Source organism: Brassica rapa, chromosome A03, assembly GCF_000309985.2.
Source record: "Brassica rapa cultivar Chiifu-401-42 chromosome A03, CAAS_Brap_v3.01, whole genome shotgun sequence".
Taxonomy (NCBI): domain Eukaryota; kingdom Viridiplantae; phylum Streptophyta; class Magnoliopsida; order Brassicales; family Brassicaceae; genus Brassica; species Brassica rapa.
Genome location: NC_024797.2, coordinates 22,509,133 through 22,531,970, shown reverse-complemented (window position 1 = coordinate 22,531,970; position 22,838 = coordinate 22,509,133). Strand labels below are relative to the sequence as shown.

The 22,838-nt window shown below is 38.7% G+C and overlaps 5 protein-coding genes across 8 annotated transcripts; 2 read left to right on the top strand and 3 right to left on the bottom strand.

Annotated features, from left to right (window-relative positions):
- The first annotated feature begins 1,081 nt into the window (after positions 1–1,081).
- On the top strand, positions 1,082–2,162 carry LOC103860609 (ethylene-responsive transcription factor ERF107). The gene has a single exon (XM_009138249.3). The coding sequence runs from the start codon at positions 1,332–1,334 to the stop codon at positions 1,926–1,928; it is 597 nt and encodes a 198-aa protein (XP_009136497.1). The 5' UTR covers positions 1,082–1,331; the 3' UTR covers positions 1,929–2,162.
- A 208-nt stretch (positions 2,163–2,370) lies between these two features.
- Positions 2,371–5,409, bottom strand: LOC103860608 (ATP-dependent 6-phosphofructokinase 4, chloroplastic). The gene is made up of 13 exons (XM_009138247.3): positions 4,902–5,409; positions 4,711–4,757; positions 4,586–4,625; positions 4,447–4,509; positions 4,087–4,383; positions 3,956–4,009; positions 3,816–3,884; positions 3,600–3,729; positions 3,483–3,523; positions 3,163–3,387; positions 3,027–3,075; positions 2,787–2,941; positions 2,371–2,695 (listed from the first exon to the last, which is right to left on the bottom strand). Exons 1-13 carry the CDS (start codon positions 5,160–5,162, stop codon positions 2,528–2,530), a joined length of 1,599 nt encoding a protein of 532 aa, XP_009136495.1. The 5' UTR covers positions 5,163–5,409; the 3' UTR covers positions 2,371–2,527.
- LOC103860606 (pentatricopeptide repeat-containing protein At3g53360, mitochondrial) lies at positions 5,382–8,230 on the top strand. Its single transcript, XM_009138244.3, has 2 exons — positions 5,382–5,622; positions 5,711–8,230. The coding sequence occupies exons 1-2, from the start codon at positions 5,569–5,571 to the stop codon at positions 7,880–7,882; spliced, it is 2,226 nt and encodes a 741-aa protein (XP_009136492.1). The 5' UTR covers positions 5,382–5,568; the 3' UTR covers positions 7,883–8,230.
- Positions 7,863–10,711, bottom strand: LOC103860607 (putative kinase-like protein TMKL1). Of its 2 annotated transcripts, none has more exons than XM_009138245.3 (2): positions 9,816–10,711; positions 7,863–8,844 (listed from the first exon to the last, which is right to left on the bottom strand). In XM_009138245.3, exons 1-2 carry the CDS (start codon positions 10,333–10,335, stop codon positions 8,276–8,278), a joined length of 1,089 nt encoding a protein of 362 aa, XP_009136493.1. In that variant the 5' UTR covers positions 10,336–10,711; the 3' UTR covers positions 7,863–8,275. The 2 variants fall into 2 exon arrangements, with proteins under 2 accessions (XP_009136493.1, XP_009136494.1); XM_009138246.3 differs by having other exon boundaries at positions 7,863–8,835; positions 9,816–10,706.
- Positions 10,712–12,067: 1,356 nt separating this feature from the next.
- Positions 12,068–22,618, bottom strand: LOC103860604 (U-box domain-containing protein 51). 3 transcript variants are annotated; one of them, XM_009138241.3, is made up of 11 exons: positions 21,247–22,618; positions 20,709–20,937; positions 20,592–20,632; positions 15,221–15,301; positions 15,002–15,123; positions 14,738–14,913; positions 14,253–14,557; positions 14,053–14,154; positions 13,490–13,927; positions 12,625–13,410; positions 12,068–12,533 (listed from the first exon to the last, which is right to left on the bottom strand). In XM_009138241.3, the coding sequence occupies exons 2-11, from the start codon at positions 20,842–20,844 to the stop codon at positions 12,345–12,347; spliced, it is 2,376 nt and encodes a 791-aa protein (XP_009136489.1). In that variant the 5' UTR covers positions 20,845–20,937; positions 21,247–22,618; the 3' UTR covers positions 12,068–12,344. The 3 variants fall into 3 exon arrangements, with proteins under 3 accessions (XP_009136489.1, XP_009136491.1, XP_009136490.1); XM_009138243.3 differs by having other exon boundaries at positions 20,709–20,852; XM_009138242.3 differs by having other exon boundaries at positions 20,709–20,846.
- Positions 22,619–22,838: the final 220 nt, after the last annotated feature.

Sequence of the window (22,838 nt, the reverse complement as noted above, 5' to 3'; positions counted from 1 at the left end):
TAACAACAACATGACAAACAAAATCCAGATTTGTTTTGTTTATCAATTTGTTCATGCAAATATATATATTCCGAGAACAATGATTACTGCACCTTCATTTGTCTCTTTTTATATGCAAGTCTTATTGTAAAAGAATTTGATCTTTGTCTTGTCTCATCCACGTCTCCATTATTTGGATCCATTACGATGGTTTTGATGTCACGGCTGTTTCCCCCTGTAGTGGTGTTTGGTTACGACAATGGTGGCTCATCCTTTAACCGCATCCCCCGGTAGTGGTGTTCGTCATCAAGAGAAACAAAGACAAGTACTAAAAGTAACCACGTAAATTAATGGAGATTACTCAACGCTGTGACGAAATCCGAGAATCTAAAAACCGTGTAGTCGTAGTTCTTAATCTCTGGAAACAACAAATGAACAAATATGAAGATGCGTGCAAAGATGACTCCACCGTTATGAATCGTCTTTTCCAGTGATTTTAATGGTAGGAACCAGAGATCTAAATATACTAAAACAGAAAGTAAATAAGAAGGGAAAACAACCAGCAGGGTAAAAAAAAAAGATCCAGCGCAGGGTCAATGTCGGCCCCAAATCAAAAGAAAATTGTTTAATAGTTGGTTGGAGATAGCCGGTTGAAAGTGCAGAGATGTGTATTAGTGAGAGTGAGATTATAATGATTCGATGGTGCAAAAAAATTGTGAACAACACAATTATATATAATTCAAAAGACAAAAGGAAAAGATATAACTTTATAATGAAAAGATACAACTTTACAACGAATAGATACATCTGTAGTTATCTTAAACGGATATAAACGAAAAAATACAATAAACAAGTATGAGTAAAGTTATAATGAAAAGACGCAACCCTATAAATTAATTGGGATTGCTATTATTAATAGATAAGAAAAATAAATATTATTACTAGGTTAGGAGTATAATTTTTCAAGCAACTGAGCAAGAGGGTAGTAGGGTTTGGTTATATAAGTGGAGCCCTGCAAAGTTAAGTAGAAAGAAGGAAACATCAAGTTGCTTCAAATCATATACGAGCAAGTAGCTAGCAAAGACAACCCTACAAGAAAAGCAATTTGATCAACTTGACAAAAGATCTTTTAACTTGTCTCCATAAATGGTTAATGGATAAGACTGGGGGATCACATAGTAATCAAGAGAGACATGTGACACCTCACACCCATGTTTGTCAAACACATGTTTATGATTTTTTATTTTCTTCTGTCTTTATAAACACAAAAGATAGATCAGAACTTTAATTCAAAACATCACTTGCAAGACTTTTCTTCTTCTGTCTTGTCTGCCAGCATAAGAAAATAAAATATGGCAACTATTGAGGAAATCTCTGATTTGGAGAAGCATCTCTTTGAAGACTTGATGATCCCTGATGGTTTCATGGAAGATTTTGTCTTTGATGACGCTGCTTTTTTCTCAGGACTCTGGTCTCTAGAACCCTTAAACCAAGTTCCTAAACAGGAGCCTAGTTCACCGGTTCTTGATCCAGATTCCTATGTCCAAGAGTTTCTGCAAATGGAAGCAGAATCATCATCATCAACAACAACAACAACTACAACATCACCTGAGGTTGAAACTGTCTCAAACCGGAAAAGATCAAAGAGAGCTGAAGAGACAAGGCATTACAGAGGCGTGAGAAGGAGGCCATGGGGAAAATTCGCAGCAGAGATTCGAGATCCGGCAAAGAAAGGATCAAGGATTTGGCTAGGCACTTTTGAGAGTGATATTGATGCTGCAAGAGCTTATGACCATGAAGCTTTTAAGCTCAGGGGAAGAAAAGCTGTGCTCAACTTTCCTTTGGATGCAGGAAAGTATGATGCCCCGGTCAATTCTTGCCGGAAGAGGAGAAGAACCGATGTACCGGAGCCTCAAGGAACAGCTACGAGCAATTCATCATCAAACTAATGGGACTAGTGATGCTTAAGTTTAATTAGTATAGGTAAATCTATATAAGCATGTGAAGTATTATGTATAGAGCCAAGAAGATGTTGGATTAGTGTAGTTAATGTGTTTTGCAGAGTATGTACTATGTGACAATGGAACTTGTGTGTTCTTTCATTGGTTAAAGAGCTGTAGGATCAGTGTGAGGTATTAATTGGTAGTGATGTCCAGAGAGTATGAATCAAAGAATTGAGTAGATATCCAAGTTGTGCAAGAGGGACCAGAATTAAAAAAAATGTACCCAAGTGTTGTCTCATGGTTGGGTACAAGTCAGCAGCATTCATTTGCAAATCTGACAAGGAATTGCAAGGACCACACACAACAGCTAAAAGATGGAGGAGAGATGCACAAGTTGCAGTTTTAAACTAGCAGAGAGATAGATAGAGAGAGACTAAAGATCTGTGTGTTTACATCTAAATTGAGTATTATTATTGCGAATAAGCTATAACCAAAGAGTTCTTGTAACCAATGAAATACTCCATGGTTGTCGATAAAGAGATATCTCTTCTATGCATATGGTCTAGCAACAGTTGATGAATATATATAACGTGGCCTGTTTCTAGCTAGATAGAAGAGATCTTCATGTTATCAATCTTATCTTGAGTTTCCATGTCGATCACATTCTTCAACGCTCCTTCACCAGTCAAGAAACTCGGTTGATTTGTCGATGCAAGGAGTCTAGCCCACATCCTATCCGTTAACTTCACCGTATTGGTCACTTCTGTCACTCGCTGCACAAATACACAACATGTCACTCAAAAGTCATTGAATTATTATATATATGACTCCTCCATGATTAAGTAAAAATTGTGTAAAGCTTACAGAAATTGGGATGTAAGCATGTCTGCTGTTAACTGGTCCAACGGTGAAACCAGAGTACCCAGCCATTGCTCCATGAACTGCACTTTGGGCAAGAAGAGTGCAATAGACATTGTCTGATGCGTTACTCGGTATTGCTCTTATCATATACGTCGGATCTACAAAGTATATTGAGTCAATAAAATGTGCAGAAGATCATTAACAAGACAGAGACAACGAATCTGAAGATATATATATATATACCTATGTACTTCATGTTTATAGTCATTTTCCGAACATTTGTAAAATGATCCTGCAACGTTGTGTTCACAAAAAAAACTCATCTCGAATGTTTCTCAAAAAAAAACAAAAAACAACAACTTAGAAACCATTTTCTAACCTTAATCTGTTGAGTCAACCACAGACCAACATCAAGCAAGAGTCTATTTCCTGACGCATCTTTAGTTTCAGAAGCGCGCATGCTTTGAGCAACATAGTCCTGTCCAGCTCCTTCGGCTATCACAATAACCATGTGGCTATTCTCTTTGAGTCGTTGTTCTATAAACTCAAACAGCCCACCTTTTCCTTCAAGGTAGAACGGAGACTCTGGAATCAGGCAACAATCCTGCACACATTTCATTGTTACTAACGCCACTATATATAGAAGAAACTTTAATTGTGACAAATTTTTAACAATCAAATAAGAGTGTCTATTGTTACCACATCACGGTTTGCTAAAGTTGCAATCATAGCAATAAAACCTGCAGAAAATTTGTACCAAAAAAGTTTTAACCTTCAGATTCACAAAAAGAGAGTAGAGACCACAGGAACATTCACCGCTGTATCTGCCCATGAGTTTAACAATTCCAACTCCATTCTCCACGCTCTCCACTTCCACATGTGCAGCATTGATAGCTCTCTGAGCTTCCTCAACAGCAGTGTCAAACCCAAAGGATTTGTCAATCACCTAAAACAATGGATGAAGAAGAAGATAGATGTATAAGAAACTCCATACGAGATCAAAATAGACCTCAAAGATGAAAGAGTTCTTACAGCAATATCATTATCAATTGTCTTGGGGATGCCAGAAACCGCCACCTGAAGCCCACGCCTCTCCACTTCCTTCACAATTCAATTACTTAATGTTACATATACACAACAACTACTAACAAGTGATGATGAAATCAAATCACCTGGTATATCTTCTCTGCACCCTTTTGAGTCCCATCACCTCCAATAATATACACCTGAAAGCTATGGCTTAGTCCAAACACTATACCCTAAAAAAAAGAAAAAAAAAAGGTTATTAGTTTATGTTAGCTACCTGATTTATTCCTCTATCTTGAATGTTATCAACAATCTTGGCTGTATCATGTCCTCCTCTCGAGGTTTGAAGAAAAGTGCCACCACGTTTATGAATATCATTAACCACTTTAGGCGTCAAGGTGATAGTGTTTTTAGAATAAAAGCCTTTATATCCTCCCTGAATGCCGAGAATATTACTGACTCCATACATACTGTTTAATCCACATACAATCTCCCTAATAACCGTATTAATCCCAGGGCACAAGCCCCCACACGTCACTATGCAAGCTTTTACTTCATCTGATCTGAAGTAGACCTGAGAAAAAAAAGGTTTCAGTTGCGAGAATAATTTTTTTGACAAAAAGTTTAAAAAACATACTCTTTCTCGAGGCCCTGCTCGCCTAAAGTGTACTCCTCGCTTACTTCCCTTCTGGACTACAATCTGAAAAGATGAAGAAGAAACTTGAGCAAGCAAAATTAAAGAAGAATGCTTAGGGGATAAAAAGATCAAAGGTTACATTTTGTGCAACCACATCTTCGGAACTGACAAAGGTTCGCCTACAGAAACAGCCATAAACATTATACATTACAAGACATTACTAGTTCACTTACTAATGCCATGTAGAAAAGAAGTTTAACTTACTTAACAATGGCGTATGCTTGGCTTTCCTTCAGTGGATTTGGGTACGACTATGACATCAGAAACAAATTAAAATCTTATGAAACCCAAGAGAAAAAGTTATTACCTTTAAATGTAAAAACTCATTACAGACATACCATAAGCTTCTTCTATGCACTAACGAGAAAGTTAAAAAAAAAACACGAGAGTTTTACCGACAGATTAGGGAGGAAGGTTGTCAAGTGAGGGACGTCTTCTAGCACAAACCCATCGTCTTCCTCTGGTCTCAATCCATCTGAGCACTGAGCTCTGACGAGGCGGTTACGGTGGGAGATTCGAGGAAAGGCTGAGACTTTCTTCAGCCTCAAAGCAGGAAGAGGGAGACGAGGGTGGAGGACGACGGAAGAAGAAGGGCTGATAAGTGATGAAAGGTTGGGCTTTGTAGTTGACCCACGAAACGAAATCGAAGCTTCCATATTCGTACGTACGGATAGAACAAATCCGAGATCGTAGGATTGAAACAGCTTAGAATCGAATCTCTGTGTAGAATTGATTTTAGCGGAGAAAATTAGTTTAAAAAAAAAAGAACAGATCTTTAATAGAAAAACTAGTAAAATATATTTTTGTCGTTACTCGTTACACAAATTCAAGAGCTTTCTAATGTATGTGGGAAATGGATAAACAGTTCTGGCAATGATTATAAAACTCAGAAGACATACAAAACAAAGAAAACACTGCCGTTCCTGTTAAATATGATAGCACTGCTCGCCGTTTTGTAACTTTTTTAGTTTGTTGAACATAAACATCTGTTTTTTCCCGGGGAGTTTCTATCCACTCCTTGCCGGAATCCTCTGTTACTTGATATCCGACAGAACATCTGGGATGAGCTCCTCTGTCGGGATATCGTTTCCTCTAACCATTAATACCCCATCATCTGTAAGAACTCTCTCTCTCTTTCTCTGTACTTCTTATCTTTAAAGTAGCTTCCTTTTTCATTCATGACGAGATCTCGTGTTCCTTCCAGACAGGAACCTCATCACTGTTTCCACCATCACAGATTAAGCAAAAGCCTCGAGAAATCTCAATCTCATTACCTTATCCAGTTACATCACTGACAGAGCTTTTACGAGATGCTGCAGATAAAAACTCTCTTCAAAACACGAAATCGATTCATGGGATCGTCACCAAATCTCAGTTTACGTCGAAGTCCATGACGCTGCTGTTGAATCAAATGGTCATCGCGTATTCAAAAACCTCAGACTTCGGCTCCGCACGCCAGGTGTTCGACGAAATTCCCCACAAGAGTGTTTTCTCGTGGACTGTATTAATAGTCGGAGCTACAGAGAACGGGTTTCACCGCGACGGGTTTGGCTACTTCGTCGAGATGCTTAGCTGTGATGTTTCCCCAGATGAATACGCTCTTTCCGCTGCAGCGCAGGCGTGTACTTGTTGCGTGGACGGCGTTACTCTCTGTGAAATGGTTCACGCTCAAGTTGTGATACGCGGGTTCTCGTCTCTCACGTTTGTTAACACGTCTTTGCTTAGCGTGTACGCTAAGCTGGGGAGGGTTGGGGATTCCCGTAAGGTGTTTAGCTCCATGGAGAGTCGTAACGAGGTTTCGTGGAACGCGATGATATCAGGGTTTGCGTCGAACGGTCTTTACTCGGAAGCGTACGTTAGTTTCTCGAGGATGCTGGAGGAAGGGATTAGACCGAACGTGCCGTGTTTTATCAGCGTCTCCAAAGCTGTTGGGAAGCTGGGAGATGCTGAGAAAGGTAGATACATTACTCGTGTTGCGTTAGAGATGGGTGTGCAGTCGAACGTCCACGTGGGGACAGCTTTGATTGATATGTTTGCGAAATGTGGATGCTTAACCGAAGCGAGGTCGGTTTTTGAGTCGAGTTTCTCTGGATGCAGAGGAGTGAATTTACCGTGGAACGCTTTGTTATCTGGTTATACAAGTTCTAGAGAGGGGGAAGAAGCGGTGTTACTGTTCCTTAGAATGTGTCGGAATGATGTCGAGAGAGATGTGTACACGTATTGCAGTGCGTTGAATTCAATTGCTGACATGAGGTCTTTAGAATATGTAAAGCAGGTTCATGGAATGATCGTGAAAGGTGGGGGAGAAACGACTGGTGTGATGAGTCTTTTCAACGCCTTGATGGATGCATACGCCAAATGTGGTGAGCTTGGAGCGATGAGGAAGCTTTTCGACGTTAATAGAGAGGATGCGAATCAGATCTCATGGACAACGCTTGTGACAGCTTACTCTCAGTCTTCTGAATGGGAGGAGGAAGCACTAAGCGTTTTCTCCCAGATGAGAGAAGCGGGGTTTCAACCGAACCAGATCACGTTTTCAGCTGTGCTCGCGTCGTGTGCTAGCCTCTGTTTCCTTGAATATGGACAGCAAGTCCACAGCTTGACATACAAAACTGGCTTTGCTACAGACAAATGCGTCGAGAGTGCTCTCATCGACATGTATGCGAAATGCGGTAGCGTGAGAGACGCCATCAAGGTGTTTGAATCTTTGAAAGACCCTGATGTCGTCTCGTGGACGGCCATGATATCTGGATACGCCCAACACGGCATGGCTAAAGATGCGTTAAAACTCTTTAGAAAGATGGAGGAGTTAGTCTTTCCCAAACCAAACTCTGTTACGTTCCTATGTCTTCTCTTTGCTTGCAGCCACGGAGGACTAGTGGACGAAGGCCTGAGGTGTTTTCACTTGATGGAGGATAAATATGGACTGGTCCCGGAGATTGAACATTATGCTTGTGTGGTTGATATACTGGGCCGTGTGGGACGTCTATCCGAAGCATGGGAGTTTATAATGAAGATGCCTATGGAGCCTGATGAGAAAGTCTGGTCGACGTTGCTTGGAGCTTGTAGGGTTCATGGGGACGTTCAGTTGGCAGAGATTGCGGCTCGAAAGGTTGTTTGTTATAACACGGAAGATTCAGCTGCTCTTGTTCTATTGTCAAACGCGTACAGAGAAGCTGGGAATATTGAAGCTGAGTTGAGCGTAAGGAATGTGATGAACTCTCAAGCCATGAGAAAAGAACCTGGCCTGAGCTGGATTACCATTGGAGGTCAAATCCACAAGTTTTGCTCTGGGGATCACCACCATCCCCAGAAGGATGATATATACAGAGTTTTGAATGATTTGATGGAGAAAATAAAGAGTAAAAAGCATTGAATCGTAATCTTGCTGCACATACTGCACACAATGCTATGAGAAACAACGTCAAGGACATTACATTCAAGAAACCGTGTTACTTTCAAGACAGTTGATGGTGTTCTTGGGTTACGGAAGGCCTTGTGAAGTTCCTTGAGTCCCTTGTTGGCGTCTGAAACTATCTTCCTCTCTCCACCCACTATTCTTGAAGTCCTGCCTAAGCAAAATTTCGTCTCTGTAAGTATCGACTGTCTAGAGCATGTGATATGTATTGTATCATCCCCTGGTGAAATTTTGTTCAAGAAGGCTCTCTCCCTTGTATCTGTTATCGATGGTGAAAGTATCTGAATGCTTGAAAGATTTAAAACTTTCTCTTGGCTTGTTTGTACCGAAGATTAGTCAGCTTGCTAGGCATCATTTCTTGATCTCTTCAAGTTTCCTCAACACTTGCTTGAAGCTGGGTCTAAGGGAAGGCGTTGGAGAGCAACAAGACATTGCCAGCTCAATGTATTCAAGAACATACTCTTTGGTCACACCGACTCCATCTCCCTCACCCCTCCCAAGAATCTCAGCACGGCACAAATCCAACAATTTCTCATTGTCAAGAACAGAACTAGTAGTTGAACTCTTGTTCGTTGGCAGTTTACTCGAAACCAACTCAAGCATGATCACACCGAAGCTGTAAACATCGCTCTCCTTGCTCACTTCCTTCATCTTAATCAACTCAGGCGCTTTATAACCCTCTCCAGCTGAAGCCTCTAGTATCTCTTGCCCAGCCGCGAGATTCAAGAGCAAATGCAAGCCGAAATCAGAGACTCTAGGCCTAAAACTCTGGTCCAAGAGAACGTTTTTGGACTTGAGGTTCCCGTGAACGATAGGTTTCTGCATTCCTGTGTGGAGATGGTCAAGAGCTTTGGCTATTCCAGTGGTGATGCTCAAGATATTGCTCCATTTGTGTGATTCAACATCTCCACCTGCCAAAACTATGCAATTTTTTTAAGCACATGGTGAATAAAACTAATAGAAAACTAATGACAATGCTTTTGCTGATTTCGATGTTTTTTTAAAACGAGATCTATAAAGTTTTTGTCTTTCATGGGTGAGCATGAGAAAGTGGGACGTGACTAAAAAAGTAGTTACCGACAAAAGATAGATCAATAATTGTAGTGATCCATACTACAAAAGACAGATCAATAAACATCAGACCATTTCGTTTAGTTTGGATCATTACAGTTACCAAATGATTTGATGTATGTAATACTTCTTCCCTTCCCCAATTATAAATTTTACTCCCTCTGTTTTTAAAAAATGCATATTCTAAATTTTTCACATATATTAAGAAAACTCATTAAATATGCATTGTTTTTTGTAAATAACAATTTTCCATAACTTTAAGCCAATAGAACTTCAATACACACCATTAATTTTTTTGAAACTTACAATTTTTCATAAAATCATACATTGAAAAAGTAAAAAATGTATTTTTTTAAAACAATTTTTTTTTCCAGAACATACATTTTTTTAGGAACGGAGAACGGAGGGAGTATAAATTTTTCACACGTATTAAAAAAATGAGTAATGCATAATAATAAATATTTTTATTTATGTATAAGAAACAATTTATTTTAATTTCTGGCCAATAATTTAATTTAAACTTTTTGAATTTAACAATTTCTTCATTTTTTGAAAAGGGAAGGTATTTGATAACCGTAATTATTTTCTTAAATGCATTGATAACTGTTTTACCATTTTTTCCGGGAAAGTGAGAACTCAGGATTCTGTTTGTTTCCCAGGAAACAAAAAACATACACAGAAAACAAGAATCAACGAGAAGAGAGAACACAGACACGAAAGCTAATCTAGATAGCTAAAAAGTTATTTACTTTTCTTCGAATTTTTTTTAAAGTATATGTCTTTAATCTTTTTGCGGTTTAAGAAGAACAGAGAGACTTACATCTAATGAACTCGGAGAGATTCCCGGAGGCGAAGAAGGGATGAATCATAAGCTTCTCTCCTCTGTTTCCAACGTAGAAACCTAACAGAGGAACCAAGTAATCATGTCTGACAAATCCAAGCGACTCGATGACGCCATCAAGCTCCTCCGGATCAGATCTCACTGCACATAAAGGTCGAAGGAACCTAAGAACTCTGACTTTCCCACTTCGCTGCAAACTCGCTTTGTATAATGTTCCGTAGCTTGATTTCCCGATGACTTCTCCGGGAGCTTCGAGGATGTCGCAGATGGTGAGATCTTCTCCTCCTTCGAAGATGACAAGCTCCTCCTCCTCCTCTGTTTCTGAACCGGAGAAGTCTTGTTTTTCGTAAGGAGATTCGACGTCGTGTTGGAGCTCATTGGACTCTGTTGTTGTTGTTCTTCTTCTGCAGAGGATGAAGATTACAATGATGGCGAGTGCTATCGAGAATGTAGTTGGTAGAGATACTGCAAGTATCAGTTTTAGCAAATGCGTTCTCATCTCATGGGAGAAGGTTTCGTTCTCTGTTTTTGGGTAGTAAAATGAGAGATTTAAAGCTTGATTTATTTTGAGGAAGGTTTCCTTTTTTAGGTGTGAGAATTAAAAAATGAAAAAGCAAAAAAAATATGGAAAAAAAAAACTAATATTTTTGTTCACAGTAGTGATATTGATGTGTGTGAAGAAAGAAAATGATTAGTATATTTAAGGGAAAGTTAATTCATATAAATGTAGATCTGAAAACATGTTACTTGTTGTATTAATGTGGACTTGTGTCTTATTTTCCTTGCTATTATTGAAATGTGTTTTCTTCTCCTCTCAAGTTCCCAACCAATTGCATGTGTTTATGACCTACTGATATCCAATTTGTCTAGGTCAATTTATTGGAAGGACTAGTTTACTCTCTTCTAGTGTTAGACTTACTGATATCCAATTTGTCTAGGTCAATTTATTGGAAGGACTAGTTTACTCTCTTCTAGTGTTAGACTTACTAGAACTAGACGTGGAAAATTAACAAAGGGAAATCAAAATGATCACGGACAGCACGATTTGTAATTGAGTTATACTTAGGCATGATTAATAATCATAAAGAGATTTGTTTATGACTATGTATATTACTAACCAAACAATTATAGAAAATTTTAAATAATCTAATGACAATCTATCCTTCCACAACGTATAGTCCTTATATAGTCCCACTCCCGCACGCAATTGTCATATACTGACATAGCAAAGGTTGGAGAGGGGACCCTTCATGCCACAGGCTTTCAACAATCACAACTCACTTGAAATGTTGCTTTATGAATTATGAACAATTTGTCAAGATTTTTACTGGTTAATTTTATTACATTGACCCATTCTGAAACATGGTCAATGCATGCAATACAAAGGGTTTATAAGTCTGTATATTTGATATAAAAGATCCATGTAGTTATTGGTTTACTAGTCTTTAATATACTGGTCTTTCTTAGCAGAATAAGCTAGGGTAGGTCTTGACAATATCACACACCATTTATTAGGTCTTTCTTAGCATAAAAAATCGATGTCATTATTGGTTTACTGGTCTGTATAGAAGTATAGAACCCACACTATTTAATGGCCTATCTAGGTGTCTTGACAATATCACATAACCAGATTTGTATACGTATACTCATATTTATTAACCTAAACAACATTTACATTCAATAAAATCGTACTTGACAAAAGTCACAAAATTTACGAATTAATTATTTTTTTACATACCATTCAGCTGGGACTATTCTTTTTCCTATGGGACCGATAGGTGTTAAGAAAAAAACAAAGAGAAATTGCACCCCATACACTAAACTTTTACCCTAATTAACCAAATACCCTAAATCCCACAATGTTATACCTTTTTTCATAGACACAAACTAGTCACATCATTGGTATTTTCATTTTTTTAGGGTTTTAAACCAATTCACCCAAAAACAAAAGTGGTTGGACCAAACAGAATAATAAAAGATATGAGTATCTTCTTAATGGGAACCATATAGGCCAACTTTACGATCCTATCATATATCTTGAATAAATCATTCACAACTAAAGATTAGAAAAATGTACCTTTCCCATGCAAATTGAAATTTGAATACTTTTTTCCAGCTATGATTTTCTCAATCAAGTTTCATTATAGTATTCAACAAAACTGAACGTTATGTTTATTTTTGGAAAAATATATATAGACATGTACAAATACAATACAAGAAAATACTTGTGATAAAACAAAAACCAATACTACTGTATTATCTTTTCCTGCGAGTGCGCAGTCAAAACCTATAACCTATTTGTACAATAAAATGAATAAGGTTTTTTCTTTGACAAATAAGGTCACTAATTTTACGAACAAAAACTCCAATCTTTTCAATATGTATAAACATCATCTACCTATTCGTGTAGTCGTGTGTGGTATGTGTGCGCAAAGAATGGTGTAAAAAACACAATGATGCATGTTAATCGACGAGAGTACTTTTGCCTTGTAACTTTGAAACTTTTTTCTATTTAATTGTATGTGACGATATCCACTCCTTGATAGCAAAAAGAAGAGAATGATTAGGAAGAAGAGTTTGGTTGGGGAAGGGCGAATCCGTCATTGGAGATTTATGATTCTTCTCAAGCCATTCCTTAATGGCTCTCTTCTCGTATGTATATCCATCCGAAGCAACACATGGATTCTCCATGACATCCTAATATTCATCAATTGAACCATACTAAAATGATCAAAACAAAAGCAATAAAGCGACGTAAAATTAAAAGATAATGATTATAATTAATTACCTTAGTTATTGGACAATAGAAATGGCTCGGAGCGTGGTTGTTATGTTTGTTTACGGTTTCAGAAAACATGTTTCTTGCGTCACAAGCAATATCCTTTAACCGTTCAAGAACCGGTAAAATCTCTTTCCCTAAATACGGACGGTCACGCTTCCTCATCTCCGCACATCTGAGCCCTATCATAACCATCTCTTTAGCTTCCTTAACCGGCCAATCTCCAGCAGTTTTATCCAAAATCTCTGAAAAATTCCCGGTTTGATCTCTCAACGCTTTCTCAACCGAATGAGCCAAACCCATCGCGGATCTAGCCGTAGCTAGCTGAAGAAGTATGATCCCAAACGCGTAGATATCAGATTCTGGAGTTACCACACCGGTTCTTTGGTATTCAGGATCGATGTAGAAAAACGTTCCAACCGGACCGGTTTCGTTGAAAACCGTTGATGCATGAGAAGGGTCGAGGTTAACCATTTTGGAAAGGCCTACGTCGCCGATTTTGCTCACATTGTTCCGGTCTAGGAGTATATTAGCCGGTTTAAGATCGCGGTGAACGATTGGTCTCGGCTCGTTTGTGTGGAGAAAGTAGAGCGCTGAAGCAATCTCCCAAGCGATTCTGAACCGCTCAAACCATAGTAACGGTTGTTGCGGTGCGTCAGTGTTTGGTCTGCGTTTCATGAGTCTTTCCTCTAGGTTTCCGTTGTGCATGTACTCGTAGACCAAGCTGCCGCGTTCAGGACACGCGCCTAGGAGGAGAAGCAAGTGCGGGTGACGAATCTTGCTAAGAATCTCAAGCTGAAGATGACAAATCGTTTGAGAAAACAGTAAATATATTCTTCAAGGTTAAAAAAGTAAAATAATGTTTTTTATTTACCTCTTGGTGAAACTGTTTGGTTAAGCTGCTTTTGTCTGAATGAAGAACCTTGACAGCTACTGTTGTGTGGTGCAAGTTACACCGGTACACGCTTCCGTACCCGCCCGATCCGATTTTGAGTTCATCAGAGAACGATGACGTGGCCTGAACGATATCTTCCCACTCAAACTTCATGTACTGTTGGCGTTGAAGTGGTCCTCCCTCAAGTGCATCCTCAAGCCTCTGCTTCTCCTTTCTAACCTCTTCCGCTCTTGCTTCCGCCTCAAGTCTCTCCTCAGCTTCTCTCTCAACACATTCTCTCACGAGCTCAGCTTCGTTTTCCGCCTCCTCTTGTCTCTCCCTCTCCATTTCCACAGCCTCCTCCGCGTATTCTTCTCTTATCGTTAAGTTCTTGAGCCTCGTAGCTTCCTCTGACCTACGCTGGTTAAGATCTTGCATCTGAGATAACAAAGAGGATACATATTTTTTTTTTTTTTTGGCGACAACAAAGAGGATACATATAAACTTAAATATCAAAAGGAAAAAAATATATTTATAACCAAATATTGTAACAAACAATGAACCTTTTTAGTAGCATCCAAGACTTCACTTTGAGCAACTGCATACATTCCTTTGATGTGACGGAGTTCAATCTTCAGCTTCTCTAGCTCAAAATCTTTATTCATCTGAATGTTAAGAATGCCACACTCGAAAAATTATAAGATCGATCACTCCACTTATCATCAATTGGTATTATGGATTGGTTATGAAAATGAAAATATACCTGGCTACTAGATGAAGTAGGGTCACTGTAGCAACCTGAGCTTGATCCTTCCTCAGTAAGAGAGCTTCTCCGGCTGTGGATATCACTTTCTTTATACCTAACCAATGAGCTGTTCGTCCGGTAATAGCCCCTTTGGTTTGGTTCATCCACATCTAGAGAGGCGGCTCTGCTATGGTGCGTATCAATACTCTTCTTTGTTCCCATATTTGTCCCGACCTTTTGGTTAACGGTTGAAAGCGCTTGGACTCTTTGATAGAGTAGAGATGTAGATGAGAATTGATGACTCGATGTCGAACTTACTGACCCTAGAATGTTAGAGAAACAATCAATCAAATCAAACCGGTTATCAAGATTTTCTTGCGTCCTATATATATAGACATAACCGGTTTTGAGCATAGCCAGATGAAAAATTGGTTTTGACACCCAAAATATAATTAGCTAATATGTAATTAAATCTCAGGACCGGCTAGTGAAGTAGTTAATACCTGACTGGCTACTTGAAGAGAACTGGCTTTCACTCCTATCATCTGCTATGCTTGTTTCAATGTCTACATCGGATTTTCGAACATTTAGAAGCTTCCCTCTGGAGATAACGTGAACGGTGCAAAATCTCGGTGTAACATCTGATATTCTTGAAGATAAGTTGCTTCTCTTCAGCTTCCTGCAAAAGAACCAAAAAAAAATTACTAAAGAAAACCAAAATATATATAAAGAAATCTTTAGTGAAGAGAGTGTTTTTGATATGTTACCATGAGAAGATGATAGAAGAGGAAGCTCCAATGACTAACTCACTGATTCCATGATCTTGAACCGCTTTAGAGATTGCATCGGCTACATCATCTGATTCAAGTACCATCATATCCAATTGAACCTTTCACATTTCACAAGATGTTAGATTCTTGTTAACAAAAACATGAAACAAGAAACCATATATCCACTGTGAAGAAGTCCATGATTCCAATACATACCTCTCTATGAGCAAACATGGAACTGCTTGGATGAAGCATTTCTCTTGTTTTCCTATCAACATCTTTCTTGTAAACCGTTGTTATTGAGTATACTAAGCTCTCTAATACTTGTATAGAAACAGAGGCTTAGCATACTTTACTATATACCGTATACTTGTATATAAAGGACACACATTGTACATTCTTCATTAAGTTAATATACACAGTTTAAGTTTTTGTGCTCTCTCTCTCAATATCTTGATATGGTATCAGAGCATAACTAACTTTTCCGCCATTTTTCTTCATTCTTGAGCTTCGATTCTCACCATGAGTGCTTCGATCTCAAATCTTTTCTTTGATTTCTTCATCTCATTGGTGATTCGAGTGCTGGATCTGATTGCTTTCGTTTGTTTCGTCGTCGTTCTTCATCTTGCGTGCCTCTGAGCTCTGTTTCATCTTCGATTGAGCTCCGATTCGCATCGCGGCTCTCGGTTCTTTGTTCCGGTTCTTTCGATTCCGTTTTGCAAACTCCGATTCAGCTCAACTCGACTTTCATCACTGAGTCGACTCGTTTCTTGACGTTCATTCGATGGCGACTTCGCCTTCTACTTCGACTCGCCCACTCGTGGATCAGTATGAGAATCCTTACTATCTTCACAACTCTGATCATGCTGGTTTGGCGCTTGTTACCGATCGTCTTGCCTCTGGTGCTGACTTCCATTCTTGGCGTCGTTCCGTTCGTATGGCTCTTAATGTCAGGAACAAACTCGGCTTCATTGACGGTACAATCTTGAAACCTTCTGCTGATCATAGAGACTCTGGTGCTTGGTCTAGGTGCAACGATATGGTCTCTACGTGGCTAATGAATTCGGTTTCTAAGAAGATAGGTCAGAGTTTGCTCTTCATGTCTAGTGCTGAATGTATTTGGAAGAATCTTATGACGAGGTTCAAGCAGGATGATGCTCCTCGCATCTTTGAGATTGAGCAAAAGTTGAGCTCTATCCAGCAAGGTTCTTTGGACATCAGTACTTACTATACGGAACTTGTCACGCTTTGGGAAGAGTATCAAAATTATGTTGATCTCCCTGTGTGTACGTGTGGCAAGTGTGAGTGTAGTGCAGCGGCGTCTTGGGAGAAGCTTCAACAAAGGAGTCGTGTCATGAAGTTCTTGATGGGTTTGAATGAGTCCTATGAAGCTACTCGACGTCACATTCTGATGCTGAAACCAATTCCCCCAATTGAGGAAGTTTTCAACTTGGTTACTCAAGATGAGCGTCAGAAGAGTATTAAGCCAGCTACAAGAGTTGATAATGTTGTCTTTCAAAGCTCGACGAGTGAGTTTGATCAGTCTCACTACTCTGGACCAGTTGAGAATGCGGCATATGCTACTGTCAACAACAATAACTCATATCGGTCTAGGCCACGTCCTATTTGTACACATTGCGGCGTTGCAGGACACATTGTGCAGAAATGTTTCAAGTTGCATGGTTATCCGCCTGGTCATAGATTCTACAACAACAACAACTCTCAGCGAAGCAACTCTCAGCATAATCCTCAGTCTGGTTCTTCTCAGAGACCACTTCAAACAAAGCCTGCACAATCTTACTCTAAGCAGAACAATGTTGCTAATGTAACAACTGCTTCCTCGATTGCTCCTCAGGCAGGGACTTTGGATCTGACTGCTTTTCATCCTGATCAAGTTCATCAGCTCATTCAACAGTTACAGTCTCATATGCGACCTCCTGACTCTCTTGCTTCACAGTCATTGGTTAATGCGTCAATCACAGACAAAGGTTTCATGGCTGCTCAATCATCAAGTGGTATTGTCTCAAATTTCTCTTTTCCTTCCACTAGCCTGCGTTTTGAGCATCAATCTTTAACCTTTCAACACCAAACACTTTCTTCCTTATCTACAAATCTCCCTTTGGGTTCCTGGATAATAGATAGTGGTGCTACTACACATGTTTGTTCTGACTTAGCTATGTTTAGTTCAGTGTCTCTTGTTTCAGGAGTTACAGTCTCTCTTCCAAATGGTGCTAAGGAACCGATAACTCATACTGGCACAGTGCATTTATCTGATTCACTTGTCTTGTTGAATGTCTTACATGTGCCATCATTCCGGTTTAATCTCATCAGTGTTAGTAGTCTATTACAACAACATCGCCACTCTGCTCATTTCTTTTTTGATTCATGTCATATACAGGAGCATACTCAGGGCTTGATGATTGGTAGAGGTTCAGTGATTCACAATCTATACATTCTTGATCAACAAATGCTTTCTCCGTCGTTGAACTTCTGTGGATCCTTGAAGGTTGATGGTTCTCTTTGGCATCAACGCCTCGGACATCCATCTTCTGCCAAGTTACAACATCTCTCTGCTGATATTGATTTAGATAAGTCTTCTTTACTCGAACATGCTAGTTGTCCTGTTTGTCCATTAGCTAAGCAACGTCGTTTACCCTTTCCTCATAAAAATAACATGTCTAAGGAACCATTTGATCTTATTCATATAGACACTTGGGGTCCTTTTAGTGTTGAGTCTGTTGAGGGTTACAAGTACTTTCTTACAATTGTAGATGATCATACTCGTGTAACGTGGATCTATATGATGAAATATAAAAGTGATGTTTCTGTTATCTTACCATCTTTTGTTAAGCTTGTGCGCATTCAATATAAGGCTAATATCAAAATGATTCGTAGTGATAATGCTCAAGAACTTGCCTTTTCAAACCTGATAAGAGAGAATGGTATTATGCATCAATTTTCATGTGCTTACACTCCTCAACAGAACTCTGTTGTTGAGCGTAAGCATCAGCATCTCTTAAACGTTGCACGTGCATTAATGTTTCAATCTAGTGTCCCATTACAATACTGGAGTGATTGTGTTCTTACTGCGGTTTTTCTTATTAATAGAACTCCGTCATTACTTTTAAATAAGATCTCGCCTTATGAAAAGTTGACAGGAAAGAAACCAGATTACAGTTTCTTAAAATCGTTTGGGTGCTTGTGCTATGCATCAACTTTACAAAAGGATAGACATAAATTCTCACCTCGAGCTGAACCATGCATTTTCTTGGGATATCCATCAGGCATTAAGGGTTACAAAGTTCTTAATATTGAAACTCGTATTGTTTCTGTTTCTCGAAATGTTCTCTTTCACGAAACAGATTTTCCATTTCAGAAACTTGAAAGTAGCTCGAAACCAGATAATATCTTCTCTCATTCCATTTTGCCATTACCTGTTCCTGTTGCTATTGATTCTGCCATTCCTGTTCATGTTCCTTTGCATTCGCATGCATCATCATCATCCTCTGCATTGCCATCGGTTCCTTCAAGTGTTCCTTTGGATGGAGGAGCTGTGACTTCTGGAACAACAAATACTGAACTTGGTAGAGCTCGGCCAAAACGAACAGGTAAGGCTCCTACCTATCTTTCTGACTATCATTGTTCTCTCATTTCTATGGATTCTTCTTTGAAAAACCACTATGTTGCTAATATCATTTCCTCTCCTTCATCTGAACCACTCTATCCACTTTCCTCTGTTCTCTCATATGATAACATCTCCTTTTCTTTCAAAGATGCTGTCCTTACATGTTCTCTTGAGACAGTACCTACATCTTTTAAGCAAGCCGTGAAGTCTGAGTTTTGGACAAAAGCAATGAATGTGGAGTTTGAGGGAATGGATCGTAATGAGACTTTCACTGTTGTTTCTCTGCCCCCGGGTAAAAATGTTGTGGGTTGCAGATGGATCTATACGATCAAATACAATGCAGATGGCACTGTGGAGAGACCGAAAGCACGCCTTGTTGCTAAAGGATATACACAACAAGAGGGTCTTGATTATACAGATACCTTCTCTCCAGTGGCTAAAATGACTAGTGTGAAGCTTATTCTCAGTCTTGCAGCTTCACAAGGTTGGAGTCTGGATCAAATGGATGTCACAAATGCGTTTTTGCATAGTGCGCTTGATGAGGAGATATACATGAGCTTACCATTGGGATATACTCCACCCCCTGGTGTCAGCTTGCCACCAAATCCGGTTTGCCGTCTCAACAAATCGATATATGGTCTGAAGCAGGCGTCTCGCCAGTGGTACAACTGTTTCTCTTCTGTTCTGCTCGCAAATGGTTTCTCACCTTCTCCAGGAGATCACTCTCTCTTTGTGAAGACCTCTGGATCATCCTTTATTGCGTTGCTTGTCTACGTTGATGATATTCTCATCACTAGCAATAATCCTCAAGCTGTTCTTGATGTTAAGAAGGTCCTTCATCAAGCTTTCAAGATAAAAGACTTAGGCCCTGCTCGATTCTTTCTTGGTCTGGAGATAGCAAGAAACTCGACAGGCATTTCGGTATCTCAACGGAAGTATGCACTGGATCTCCTTGCGGATACAGGTTTGCTTGCCTCAAAGCCATGTGCCGTCCCAATGGATCCATCTATTCCTCTGAGTGCCACTACTGGAGTCTCTTTGCCTGATGCTACTCCTTATCGTGAGTTGATTGGACGGCTACTCTATCTCACGATAACTCGGCCTGATATTACGTATGCTGTTCATCGGTTGAGTCAGTTTCTATCTGCTCCTACTGATGTTCACTTTCAGGCTGCTCATCGGATTATTCGTTATGTGAAATCTAACCCTGGCCAGGGTTTGTTCTATGCTGCTGACTCGGAGACATGCTTGAATGCCTTTGTTGATGCAGATTGGGCTTCTTGTCCCGACACTCGACGCTCTGTTACTGGCTTCTGTGTCTATCTTGGCAAATCATTGATCAGTTGGAAGTGTAAGAAGCAACAGACAGTGAGTAGAAGCAGTACTGAAGCAGTACTGAAGCAGAATATCGCAGCATGGCTTTGGCGACTTGTGAACTCATCTGGTTGCAACAGTTGCTTACTGATTTGAAGATTACAGTTCAACACACGGCTAAGCTCTTTTGTGACAACAAGTCTGCCATTCACATTGCGACTAATCCGGTCTTCCATGAACGCACTAAACATATAGAGATTGATTGTCACACGACGCGTGATCAGGTCAAGAAAGGCTTCATCAGGCTCATACATGTCATTAGTGCTGACAATCATGCGGATATCTTCACCAAGCCGCTACATCCATCTCCTTTTCATCACATCCTCTCTCGTATGTCTGTTTCAAGCCTCTTCACTCCATCATCATCTTCACCTTCTACTTCATCAACTCTACCTTCCATTTCAGAGGCTTGAGAGGGGCGTATTGAGTATACTAAGCTCTCTAATACTTGTATAGAAACAGAGGCTTAGCATACTTTACTATATACCGTATACTTGTATATAAAGGACACACATTGTACATTCTTCATTAAGTTAATATACACAGTTTAAGTTTTTGTGCTCTCTCTCTCAATATCTTGATAGTTGTGGTCGAGTCTTTTCTTGAGGTTGAAACTGACATCGAATCTCCTGTTTCATACAAAACAAATCAGATGGAAGTTTGTTACTGAAATTTTGTAAAAGTTGTCACGTTTGTAACTCTTACTTGGCTGGACATGTAAGAGCTTGAAGACAACATGTTCTTGAGAAGCGAATTCTTGAAGTGCCCATCGAATAACGCCTTTGATTTTGCTATTGTTCCCTTTGATCGCTACCGCTACAATTAAAGCTCCTTCCCTCATATCTCGAACTTCAACGGAACCAAGAAAGGGTAATTAAGCGATTATCTTTGAAGATATCTTAATCTTGTGGTACAAGATGACTTAACAGCTTAGCTGTAGAGATAAAAGGGAGAGAGGATAGCGTCATGAACTGGTAATGGTATGTTCTTATTTTATTAATTAATGTAGTTACAAGGATATTTCTCAAGACAATCCAAACAAGTTGAATTCTTATTGAATAAAAAAAAAAAACAAAATAAGTTTTTATCAGAAAAAAATACAATAGAAAGATAGAAAATCTTGTTAATCAACTCAACGGCTGAGATAATCAGGGTTTTAAGGTTTGTTTTTTTGTAAGACTTTAAGAAACGGCCAGAAAGGCCAAACAATGGTATCAGTCTATCAGATAAGATTTGAAAATACCTAAATGATGTTTTGACTTGAAACCTCCAAAGCTTTTCCCAGAAACTCGACAAATCGATGGACAGAGGTAGGTCGTCGAAGAGAGGAGTAAAGAAAATGACGAATCAAATTTGAGTCAGTGAACGAATCTCCTAATTAAAATATTTTAGTTACACGGAAATTTATGAGCAACTGTGTTGAATTCTTGATAATACTATATTATTATAAACAAGATTCGAGAAAGTAATGATAAAAACGTAAGAATAAGGTATGAAAATGTCAAATGTCTAGAAGAGTTTATGTTCTTTGTGTGAATGTGATGTCTTTTCCGGGTAGCTCCCAAAGGTTTGAGAAACGAGAGGTCGTTGAAAGTCAGACACAACTTGGGATCTTGTCGGACTACCAGCTTGTTTAGTCAATATTGTTGACTTTTCAATCTGTGGTGTGTTGTCCCTTGTGAAATGGTAGGCTCATTTCTGCAAAAAACAATTTTCTTTTCGTTTTTGGTTTTCTTGTTCAACTATAATTCTTTTTCGAATTTATCATTTTTCCGTTTATTGAAAAAATCCCATATGGTTTCTCTTTTACGATTATTTTTTGCCCTTATTTTTAATAGTGACATGAAACATATTTTCGCCTAAATATTTAACTAATAAATTTAAGTTATGTAATACTGTAGTAATAAGTAAAAAAAGAAGCGAATCAGGACATAGTACGTGTGGGAAACTATCGACATAGCAGCTCCTTTCTTGGAGTCTTTGCGTCGACACCTCCGGAAAACTTACCACGTGGATCTCCCCGTGACAATACAATTTGAAGCTTCGTAGACAAACACCCCTTTGTTGTCTAAACTCTTACAGTCCCAATGACAACTTCTCCACTTGACCTTTTAGTATATAGGTATAGGTATTCCATAACTTTCACACTCTTTTGACAAAGTAAGTTTCACACTTAAGCAGATCACATGTGACATGTCCCATAAAGCTTTCAGAACTCAAGTATGGATGCTCACTTCTTGAGTTTGATGGCCACACTACAAGCTTGATCTACTTATTCATGCAACTTTACTCTTATTTTCTCATATATTTTCTAATAGACACTTTAGTAAATTTCTTTAAAGTTATGCTAAGTCTCAAAAACATCATTTATATATTAAAGAAAAAGCATTATAATAAATGCGTTCACACTAAAATGGACACATGTCATATGTAGAGATCTTCTCAACCAAACTCTACATAAATATGTTCACACTATGTACTTTACGTTTTTTTTAATATAAAACTCACATGCATGGTTCTTCTTTACGTTATTTTTACTGTTAACGAATAGAACTGAACAAATTATTCATTAATTTTGATTTGATTCGTTATCCATTTTGAATCGAACCGAAAATTTTGGATATCCGTTACTCTACGAAGCAAATCAAATACTAAAATGCATCCATAAAAACAATCACAAATATCAATATTTATAGGAACGGATATCCAATCTGATCCGTTATATGCATATATATACATATATTTAAAGAATTATATATAAGTTATATATTATAGTTTATATAAAATTTACAATATTTTTGTTTTTAAATAATTTCATTTTAAGAATTTTATTTT

Excerpts from the sequence above, each read along its gene's own strand:
- LOC103860609 (XM_009138249.3), top strand. The coding sequence starts at position 1,332 with ATGGCAACTATTGAGGAAATCTCTGATTTGGAGAAGCATCTCTTTGAA.
- LOC103860608 (XM_009138247.3), bottom strand. The coding sequence starts at position 5,162 with ATGGAAGCTTCGATTTCGTTTCGTGGGTCAACTACAAAGCCCAACCTT. Across the intron at positions 4,510-4,585 it reads AAGATGTGGTTGCACAAAAT|ATTGTAGTCCAGAAGGGAAG; the intron begins GTAACCTTTGAT and ends TCATCTTTTCAG. Across the intron at positions 2,942-3,026 it reads TATAAACATGAAGTACATAG|ATCCGACGTATATGATAAGA; the intron begins GTATATATATAT and ends TATACTTTGTAG.
- LOC103860606 (XM_009138244.3), top strand. The coding sequence starts at position 5,569 with ATGAGCTCCTCTGTCGGGATATCGTTTCCTCTAACCATTAATACCCCA. Across the intron at positions 5,623-5,710 it reads CCATTAATACCCCATCATCT|ACAGGAACCTCATCACTGTT; the intron begins GTAAGAACTCTC and ends TGTTCCTTCCAG.
- LOC103860607 (XM_009138245.3), bottom strand. The coding sequence starts at position 10,335 with ATGAGAACGCATTTGCTAAAACTGATACTTGCAGTATCTCTACCAACT. Across the intron at positions 8,845-9,815 it reads TCTCTCCGAGTTCATTAGAT|TTTTGGCAGGTGGAGATGTT; the intron begins GTAAGTCTCTCT and ends AAAATTGCATAG.
- LOC103860604 (XM_009138241.3), bottom strand. The coding sequence starts at position 20,844 with ATGAGGGAAGGAGCTTTAATTGTAGCGGTAGCGATCAAAGGGAACAAT. Across the intron at positions 15,302-20,591 it reads CCTCAAGAAAAGACTCGACC|ACAACGGTTTACAAGAAAGA; the intron begins ACAACTATCAAG and ends GTATACTCAATA. Across the intron at positions 12,534-12,624 it reads TCTATTGTCCAATAACTAAG|GATGTCATGGAGAATCCATG; the intron begins GTAATTAATTAT and ends GATGAATATTAG.